This window comes from Pelobates fuscus, chromosome 1 (genome assembly GCF_036172605.1).
Source record: "Pelobates fuscus isolate aPelFus1 chromosome 1, aPelFus1.pri, whole genome shotgun sequence".
NCBI classification, from domain to species: Eukaryota; Metazoa; Chordata; class Amphibia; order Anura; family Pelobatidae; genus Pelobates; species Pelobates fuscus.
The window spans coordinates 382567475-382577513 of NC_086317.1; the positions used below are offsets into that span (position 1 = coordinate 382567475).

Genomic DNA, 10039 nt, shown 5'->3' on the forward strand with positions numbered 1-10039 from the left:
CTTTTCATGGACAAAAGTGAAACAAAACCCTCATAGAGTGTAAGCTTGGCTGGCTAGGGCCACCTTCACCTTCTATCTGTATGTAGATTACTTGTCAAACATCCCTTTCTATAATGGTAAAGTACTGGTGAATATGTTCCTATTATTTTGGAGATCACTGGCCTGAGCTGCCTGGATCGCAGAGTGGTGAGATAGGTGGTATCATTAATAAAAATAATAATAATAATAATAATAAAGTGTAATTGAGAACAATCCTATTTACGCAGACTGATTCCAAACACATGTATATTAATGTAAACACACTGTTGCTGTGGAGCCCTGTTATACATGTTGGAGCTCCTAGAATATCACAGAGGGATTTACAGCGGGTGCTGGGAAACATGAATTGTTTAAAAACCAGTGATAACCCCGAGTACAGTCTGCCACCCTCCCTCCCTCCCTCCCTCCCACTGAGGAGGCACACAGCACTATTTATGGCAAATATCACATCAGCCAATCCCTGCGGCACATTTACCACGTGACCTCGTCAGCAGCTTCCGGTAACGCCGTCATATTAACCCCGCCCACAAGCGGTCTCCACGGCAACCATCCTCCATGGCAATGTTTACCTCCGTGCTCGCCATGGCAACCGCCTGACGCTGTCGGTGCGGGTTCACAGATGGCGTTTTTCGGGCTCACGGGCCTGGGCTACCAGGATCCATTTCGGGCGGCTCGGGTACCGGAGGAGGAGCGGCACGAGCAGCTTGGTGAGATCGGTAGTGTAATACCGTCATAGTGGGATCCGGTAGTGTTATACAATTATAGTGAGATCGGTAGTGTTATACCATTATAGTGGGATCCGGTAGTGTTATACCATTATAGTGGGATCGGTAGTGTTATACCATTATAGTGGGATCGGTAGTGTTATACCATTATAGTGGGATCGGTAGTGTTATACCATTATAGTGGGATCGGTAGTGTCACTGTGGGAAGGGGTCACACATATAAAACATACATCACTAGATAGCCTCGCGTCCCAGCTGGGATCCCTGCAAATAGCGGGGCTATTGGATGTACAGACCCCAAGAAACCATCGTACAGTCTGGGCTCGAGGCTCTGTAGATCCCCGAAAGTAGTTCCAGGGGGTTGCTTGGTTTAGTCCAGCAAATTCCCGCCTAAACCAATTCGTGCCAGTCAGCGCTCAGGAAGGAGAGGGTTTTCACCGCCCAATCAGGAGAAAGGGGGGCGCAAAACCCCTGTGCACCAATCGGCACTTGTCGAGGAGAGGGGTTTCGCCACTCAATCAGAAAGGGTGCGAAACCCCGTTTGAAAGGACACTCCCTCTCTGATTGGTCACCTGCGCTCCGCAGCGACCAATCAGCGCTCCGGCGTGCCGACCCATCAGGCGAATGGCGCAATGACCCAGTTTGAATGGGCGCTCCTTCTCCTATTGGTCGGCACTGACTTCCAGGTGGCCAGTGGGACCCCTGCGGCTGGGAAGCCGACTCACAGCTCCAGGGATTCCGCTGGGGCCCGCGCCTCTTAGGCAGCCCCAGGGAGAGCGCTTTTGGGCAGCTACGAGTCTGGCCTGGCAGCTCCCGGATAGGGGAAGAAGTGACTGTAGTTCTTTTAGGAGCAGGTAGGGCGATCCCCGACATGGGGACCTGAGACAGTGCGGGCAGGCCTGTTCGGGATACAAATGCCTCCCCTGGCATTCGGAGCATTCGTTAATGATTTCCCTTGCGGTTTCAGAACGTTCTAAATGGGAACTCCGTGTGGTCCCCGTTCGGGAGACGAACAAGTCTCCCGACTTGTTCATACACAAAATATGTAACAAACACATGGGGAAACACAGGATACAAGGGGAAAACACAGAGTGGGCATGGTCCGTCACACCCCTTCAGACTAAACAAAGGGTTACTACAAACATCGCAGCCCGCTGTAGTAGTTATGATGCTAGGAGTATTTTCGCCCCATTCCCCTGCAACAATTTGTTCTCCTGCCTGGATCCCAGTCAGGTGCAGAGGGTCCTTCAGTGGCTGTTAATACAAATCCAGATTCTGCAGAAGCTGGATGTCTAACCCACTGGTCATTCATTTGGCTGAGAGCATCGGCTTAACTTGTTCAGCCAATGAATGACTCTCTGTGAATGAGAAATGCACAGAATCGACATTTGCCAGCCCAGAACTTTTGTTACCCCTCCTTCAGAAAAGGGATTAAACTCTGTATTTGCAGTACTTCATATTGAATGCTGTTAAAACAGACTCCAAGCACCATGACCACCTCAAATCACTGAAGTGGTGGTACTTGGAGTAACCCTTTAACCCTTAATAGGGCACGTTTGGGGCTGGTAGCTGCAACGTAACATGGCTGTGTAGTAAAAAGCGAATAAATTACACAGAAATCATCATCTAAGGGCTCAGATTCCACCAATCTTGTGCAGCGGCAATGACTATAGCTATACAGCCCAAATATATAGAACAAAAGCAACAACTCCAAATCAGGCCCAAACTGGGAGAGAAAACGCTCATTGGCATTTCATGGCACAGCATCCAGCTTTTACATTTTAGATCCAGAAATGCAAAAATCTACAGTGTCGTTTAAAAAAAAAAAAAAAAAAATGCACCATAAACATTTCATTGACATGAAGATCAGATTAGTTATTTTGATATCTTTTAAGATAAATTCATATGATATATGGTACAATATAATACATTGTCTCAATTGTACTTTACCAAAGATTTTTGGGATCATGTGCTTTTTTTGTCATAGGAAAAGGTGAAAATGCACAGACGGTGCTCCCTGCAATAGTCCCTCCCTCTACCTATTCAAGTCAAATAAAGTATAAGGAAATTATGAGACGTCATCAAGCCCTGAGGAGTGAGTGTCATCATGAGAGCGCTGCTAGAGGACCAATGGGTGGCTAACTCTGAAATTCCTTTTCTATAATGCCTACTAAGTCATTATGATGAACCACAGAGTTATTGATGATGTAACGTGTAGACACTGTGGCTCTGATGTCATAGACATTGAAGTCACCGCTTTGTGGTGGTTCTGGGTTTAAATTAATAATGCACAGAGCCTACATATGATATATCACAGCTTTGTTTGGCCACATGGAGAGAGAAGGGGACCATCCCAATCAGCACATTTGGAAGCTCAGTAATGCTTCATTTTCTTCTCCTGTTTTTCCCATGTACATTTTTTTTTATTGAAATGTTTTACAATACAGAAAAGTAGAACAGTGTAAACATGGGAAATCATACATATACAACTTAGTTACTCATCCTTTTACTATAGGTATAGTATATATTATTTGTGCATAACGGATATCACATTTATTATTCAATATCTGACATCGAGTCACATGTGAGAAGGAATATAAAGAAAGTGAAAAATTAGAGAAGAGGAGTAAATATGTAAAAATAAGAAACCCTAGTGGACCCAGACTCTAGATATTGGTATCACAAGTTCCCAGGTCATCTATTGTAGGGACTGAACATTCTTTATGTTGGGTTGGCAACAGTTTCCTTAATTGATTTACGGTTGCCTTTACAAATCCTTCATTTCTTTATTAACATCAAGTGTGTTAGTCAGCCGGTTGGACATGAGTTCATAGGTTTGTGACCAATGGCAATGGCTAATTTGGTGGCTAGTAGGATGTGTAGCATCATTTTTGGTAAAGCGACAGTGTAGGCATCTACCACTTCATGTTTTTGAAGTGGTTATGTTGTGCAGAATCCCTGGTCCTTGTCCCCGTTTTATTAATAAACTGTTTTTTAATCTATTGACCATGAATTAGGGTTCCTAGTAGCTCATTTCCCTGCCCCCTAAGACAGTGTGGCTAAGGTGGAGTTACATTTTACCCTATGCCATACAAAATTTACACCAGGGATAGTGGGCGGTGAGAGACTGAGAGCATCAGCTGATCACACTTACGCTTCACTACCAACTACTGTATTCTTACACTACAGTGTCTCCCTCCCTAGTGCCCAACACCAGATAAATAAAGGGCTGCAATGCTTTTTTTCTCCCACTTACCTGATTGCAGTGCAGTTATCCTTTGGCTTAGCGACAGTCTTAGAGTTTCTCTGAAACTGCCATGTTTTACATTGGAGGGCTGAGGGGGAACAGAGGCACTGCACCAAGATCACTTGAATTAGATGAAGTGATAGTGTCCCTTTAAGGTGGAGAGTAACTCCACTTTAGTCCACAGCCTGGCTCCCTATGCTGTAATGACTGTTAGGGGCTCTAATTCATGGTTAAGCCTATTGGAACATGCTTTAAAAATAGTAGACAGCACACAGGACCCCAGGAACCATAACCACATCAATATCTGTCTAGCAATAAAGTAGCACAATTCAGGCAAAACAATGCTGAAAAGTTTCTCCTACTGAGCTGTGGTCACAGAGTAGTTACATTTTGCCTTTTTGATTTCAGTTGCATGGCAACTGTACCTGTTTGCGCTTTCTTTTCCTTATAAGTTTACTGCTTTCACATTGGAAATCAGGGCTGTGTTTAACGAGGGGCAAAAGTCATTCATAGGGGACCCGAAGCAGCTGCCCCTTTAGCCCGCCGTGGTGCATGTGGCCAGCGTGGAGCTACCACAACGGGCCGTACGATGAGGGGGCTATGTGTGTTTTTAGGGGCCCGGTCAGCACTGCGGCGCTTTAAGAGTGGAGCCGGGCCCCCTGTGATGATGTCAGAACGCTGGGAGGAAGTGACAGCCAGTCACTTCATCCCAGCATTTACCAAGGACCGCGTGGGAGGGGAAGGAGAGGAGAGAGTCAGAGTGGGAGCTCTGACTCCCATCAACCTGAGCCAGCCACTGGAGGCCAGGGAAGTCACCCTTCTGTACCCAAAAGGTAGGAAACACGAGGGTGACTAAATAATCACAATTTTGCTTGTATGTGTGTCTGTGTATCTATGGGTCTGTGTGTGTATAAGTATGTTTCTGTGTGTCCGTATGTGTATCTGTGTCTATGTCTATATATGCATCCGTATGCTTGTCTGTGTATCTGTGTGTCCATATGCCTGTCTGAGTGTCTGTGTATCTGCATTTGGGTCAGTGTATGTATCTGTAAGTTATTGTGTCTATCTGCATGTATGTCAGTGTGTTTCTCTGTTTATCTGTATGTGTGTTAGTGTGTCTGTTTATCTGTATGTTTGTCAGTGAGTGTCTCTGTGCATCTGGATGTGTGTCAGTGTGTATCGGTCTTCGTATGTCTGTACCTGTGAATGTCACTGTTTGCGTGTATATTTTGTCTCAGTGAAAAATGAGTGCAGCTAAGTGTGTGTGTGTGTGTGTGTGTGTGTTTTTTTTGTTTTGTTTGTTTTTGTGTTTGGTTGGAGGGCGTGATTGCATGCTTGGAAGTGGGAGGGCTAGGTCCAGGGGCCCAAGCAAATGCCTGCCCAGGGTCAAATCAGTATTAAAAACAGTCATGTTGGAAATCATTCATGCACTCTTTTTGTGCATATTCTCCATCTAACTCTTCAACTCAATGTTTGCCCATGTTTTTAAAACATTAAAAAATGCAGGCATATTTTATTTATTTCAAATACACAAAGTTAGGAACTAGGGGGATGCAGGTTTAAAGCCTTCATCCTTGAACCCAAACTTTAAAGGGACACTAGAGGCACCCAGATCAATTCTTCTCACTAATGTGGTTTGGATGCAGTGTCCCTGTCACACGTAGTCCTGGAATGTAAAATATTGCACTTTTAGATAAACTGCAATGTTTACATTGCAGCACTAAGACAGCCTCTAGTGGTTGTCTACCAGACAGCCACTAGAGGCGCTTCCTGCTTGCTAGGCGACTTTTGGTCACCTGACACTGGACGTCCCAACGCTCTGGGGGGTAGAGAAAACTACTTTGTATTCCTAACTCTATAGAATTCATTTAACTAGCTATCTAATAGACAGGTAAAAAGATTTGAGAATGTGTGATGAATGGTTGAACATTGGGAAAAATATCAACTCAAGTAATAGTGTAAATAAGCAAACACTAATTCATAGAAGTGAACAAACCATGTTAAAAGTTTTTTTTTTATCACTGGTTTTCCAGCACCCAAGCAGACTCAGCGATTGCCTCTAACTGCAACTCAGCGTTATGGTTGGTGGGTGTCAGAAGATCCCGAAGTTAAAACTGAATATGTTCACCCATGGATTCAAGTTCCCCGATATCCAGTGATCAATAGCCCTATGACAAGGTAACATGCCTCATGTTCAGACAGCATTTGACTAATATTTGCATTTTGAAGCAATGCATACCAGTGCTTTTCACGAATACCAACTGTGTTCTCTCTGATCCGCTCCCTCGCACGCCGTTTGGTGATGCCGGGAGCCAGAATATGACATCATATTCTGGCCCCCGGCATCAGTAGACAGACCGCGTGGGAGCAGATTAGAGAGAACACAGCTCCCTCGCCGCATCTGACAGGTAGTCAGCCGCCCGCCTCACCAAAGCCCCACTGGACCCAAGGGACAGGCCCACACAAGTTCTCCAGATAGGGAGGCTGGGTGGATATTTGTAACTGTAAAAAATATGAATAATATGTGTTTATGTGTGTGTCTGAGTGTGTATGTGTATGTGTGCACCTATCAGTGTGTGTGTGCACGCATTTATTTATGCATACAAGTGTATAATTTTTTCTTGGGGGGGGGGGTTGATCATGGGTGACTTCCCACACTTTTTTCCCCAGGACTTGACCCCTGAATATGATGTCTATAATGTTTGTTTTTGTGTGTAATTCCCAGTGTTATTATTTTACATAATCTTGCAGCACTGTCAGTGAGCTCAAGACCAGAACATTAAATAATTAACTACAAGACAACCATATTCATGAATTATAAAACAACATCGGGATATTGTCTTATTTGTTGATACAAGCAATATTATGAGCATTTTGCCCTGTGGTTCTTTCCACTGAAAAATCATTATAAAATGGAATGGGTAGGGAACACATTTTTAAACAAATAAGGGCTCACCAATTGTTTCCTCCTTAAAGGAACATCATGGCTTTAGAAATACAAACCTGTATTCCTAATGCTATTGTGTCCCTGTCCGTATATCTGTATAGGTGCATACAATAAAAATGTGAAATTCCTTCACCCCTCCCAAGTTTTACTTACCCTTTTCCAGCGCTGAGGCTTACTTGGTGCTGCTGACCTCCCCTCCTCTCACAATGTCACGGAGGAAGCTTGGCCTCCTCCACAATGGACCTATTGAATGGATTGCAATAGGCCACACACACACACATTCAAGCTTTCCCATAGGAAAGCATTAAAACAATGATTTCCTATGGGGATTTTTGCACTTTCTATGGGTGTCCAATCACAGACTTCCCAATGCGACTCAATGAGAAATCTTTGCAAGGCAGGTGCTCTGAGCAATTGTCTGCCTCTTGATTTAGCTCACCTGAGATTAGCAACTAGGAAGTAACCGATCGGTTATCGGGTGGGGGAGGTATAACAAGTTTTTCTTAATAAAAGTTTAAATTTGTATTGAAATCTGCACTTTTTGTAAAACTGAAAAAAGCTAAATAGTTTTAGTGGTCCTGTAACCCTGCAATGTAAACATTGCAGATAAAAATAAATTTAAAAAAACTGCAATGTTTTACATTGTAGGGTTACAAGGACAGGATCAATGCACCCAGATCACTTCATTAAGATTATGTGATCTGGGTGTTTATAGTGTCCCTTTAACTATATTCATTAGTGTTTTATTTAATATTTGTATTCCGAGAATGCCTGATGGAACATTTTCACATAGTGTGAAAGCAATATGGTCTGTTGTACATTGGGGAAAAGACTTCATGATAATGATAGGTACTCTTCTGTGTAAGATTTTTCCGTATCCTCACACGCCCATCTGTTCCTTTATTTTATGCACTTATCTGGTGCTGAATACATTGATCTGTACAGCATTTCTCTACTTTCTCATTATTAAAGTGGAGGCTGTCAATTAAAGTGAAACTATCATGCCATTATTACCTATGCGCTTTTAAGAGAGCTTGAAATTCCATCTATACATTGTGCCAGTTGTTTTCCAAGCAAATGTACAGATTTGAAGTGAAACCTTTTGAAATATAGGGGTTTTCTTCCATCCGTCTCTCAACTCCTTGGCAGAAACTTATATGCTGTGGATGCTATGGTAACTTCTTAGCTGGCATTGCGGAGAGGTTTTTGTTGTTGTGGTTTTTTAATGTATGTCTGCAATGGAGGGAGTGGATAGTGATCTTCCCCTTAAAGGGAAACTCCAGTGCCAGAAAAACGATCTGTTTTTCTGGCACTGGAGGGTCCCTCTCCCTCCCACCCCCCAATCCCCGGTTACTGAAGGGGTGAAAACCCCTTCAGTCACTTACCTGGGACAGCGGCGATGTCCCTCGCCGCTGTCTCCGCCTCCGCGACGCTCCTCCCAGTGATTGCGTCGGCCGGTGGGCGAGACTGATCTCGCCCACTGGCCGAGGAGACGTAATGCGCATGCGCGGAAATGCCGCGCATGCGCATTACGTCTCCCCATAGGAAAGCATTGAAAAATCATTTCAATGCTTTCCTATGGGGTTTTGAGCGACGCTGGAGGTCCTCACACAGCGTGAGGACGTCCAGCGACGCTCTAGCACAGGTTTCCTGTGCTAGAACCCAGGAAGTGACCTCTAGTGGCTGTCTAATAGACAGCCACTAGAGGTGGAGTTAACCCTGCAAGGTAATTATTGCAGTTTATGAAAAACTGCAATAATTACAGCTGCAGGGTTAAGGGTAGTGGGAGTTGGCACCCAGACCACTCCAATGAGCAGAAGTGGTCTGGGTGCCTGGAGTGTCCCTTTAAGTCACATGCTGGTGGTGCAACTAATGTATTAAAAATAACTCCATCTGTGCAGTGTTTTAAGCAGAAACACTTCACATACATCCTCCAACCACCATGACCACTTCAAAATCACTGAACTGGTCATGGTGGTTGGAGAAACCCATTAAGTGCGTCCTTATCCAGTTTATATTTGATTGATAAGTTTTTATAATTGCCTGAATGTTCAGTATATATTTTGTTGTTGTCTTCAATGGGTGAGGGGCACCTCTAAATCCTTTTCCTTACAGCCAAGAAAATCCAGACCTGCACTGCATGGGTTAGCTAAGCTATTGTACAATGAAAGCATTAAGCTGACTGACACTTGTATAAAATAAAATATACAAAGTGCTGCCTCTGGTGACAGATATCAGGAAATATTTTGCTGTCAATCTTACAGGATGCAAATGGAGAAGTCTTACAGTATAAATATTTTGGAAGACATTTCCGTCTTTACAGAATAATCAGCACATTTGACTTTGCTTCCTGTTAGATTTATTAAACAATGAGGACAATCTTGCCATTGCCATTAACTATATCATGAAACACAGCAGACAGAGATAATGCAGTCAGTGTATTCCGCATGGAGCTGTAGAAAATGAAACCCTGGCTGTAGACACCTATTAACAAATATTGTCGTATCTCATTTATCTTGTTGCAGGTTCGTGGATCAGATGGCTGTAACAAACAAACAATTCAGATTATTTTGAAGAATGGATAAATGTGCGCCTTCTAAGACCCTTTCAATCTCACAAGTGCACCATATGACAAGCTCTAAACAAACATGATCGTTTTGTTCTTGTGCCACAATGAATGATGACTAGGCAACCATTAAGGTCAATAGCCAAATAAAGTCAAGAAAATTACTATTCTGTTCATTTCTATAAAGCCAACAAATTTCGAGGATTTGGATATTGTAAGGGCACCCTAACTTGTGTGGTCTCCACACACTCATTTCTCATAGGGGTTCCTGCATTGCTACTTACACATACATAATGCATCTGCTAATGACAACAATTGTTTAAGAGGGAAAAAAAATGAAAGCCTGTGCAAGTACACTGAACAAAATAATAAATGCAACACTTTTGTTTTTGCCCCCATTTTTCATGAGCTGAACTCAAAGATCCAAGACTTTTTCTATGTACACAAAGGCCTATTTCTCTCAAATATTGTTCAGAAATCTGTTTAAATCTGTGTTAGTGAGCACTTCTCCTTTG

The 10039-nt window shown here is 43.4% G+C and overlaps 1 protein-coding gene across 1 annotated transcript; it reads left to right on the top strand.

Moving 5' to 3' along the window:
• Positions 1 to 582: 582 nt before the first annotated feature.
• Positions 583 to 9689, top strand: SPMIP11 (sperm microtubule inner protein 11). Its single transcript, XM_063444723.1, has 4 exons — positions 583 to 746; positions 2752 to 2859; positions 6045 to 6189; positions 9484 to 9689. Exons 1-4 carry the CDS (start codon positions 659 to 661, stop codon positions 9530 to 9532), a joined length of 390 nt encoding a protein of 129 aa, XP_063300793.1. The 5' UTR covers positions 583 to 658; the 3' UTR covers positions 9533 to 9689.
• The last annotated feature ends 350 nt before the right edge of the window (positions 9690 to 10039 follow it).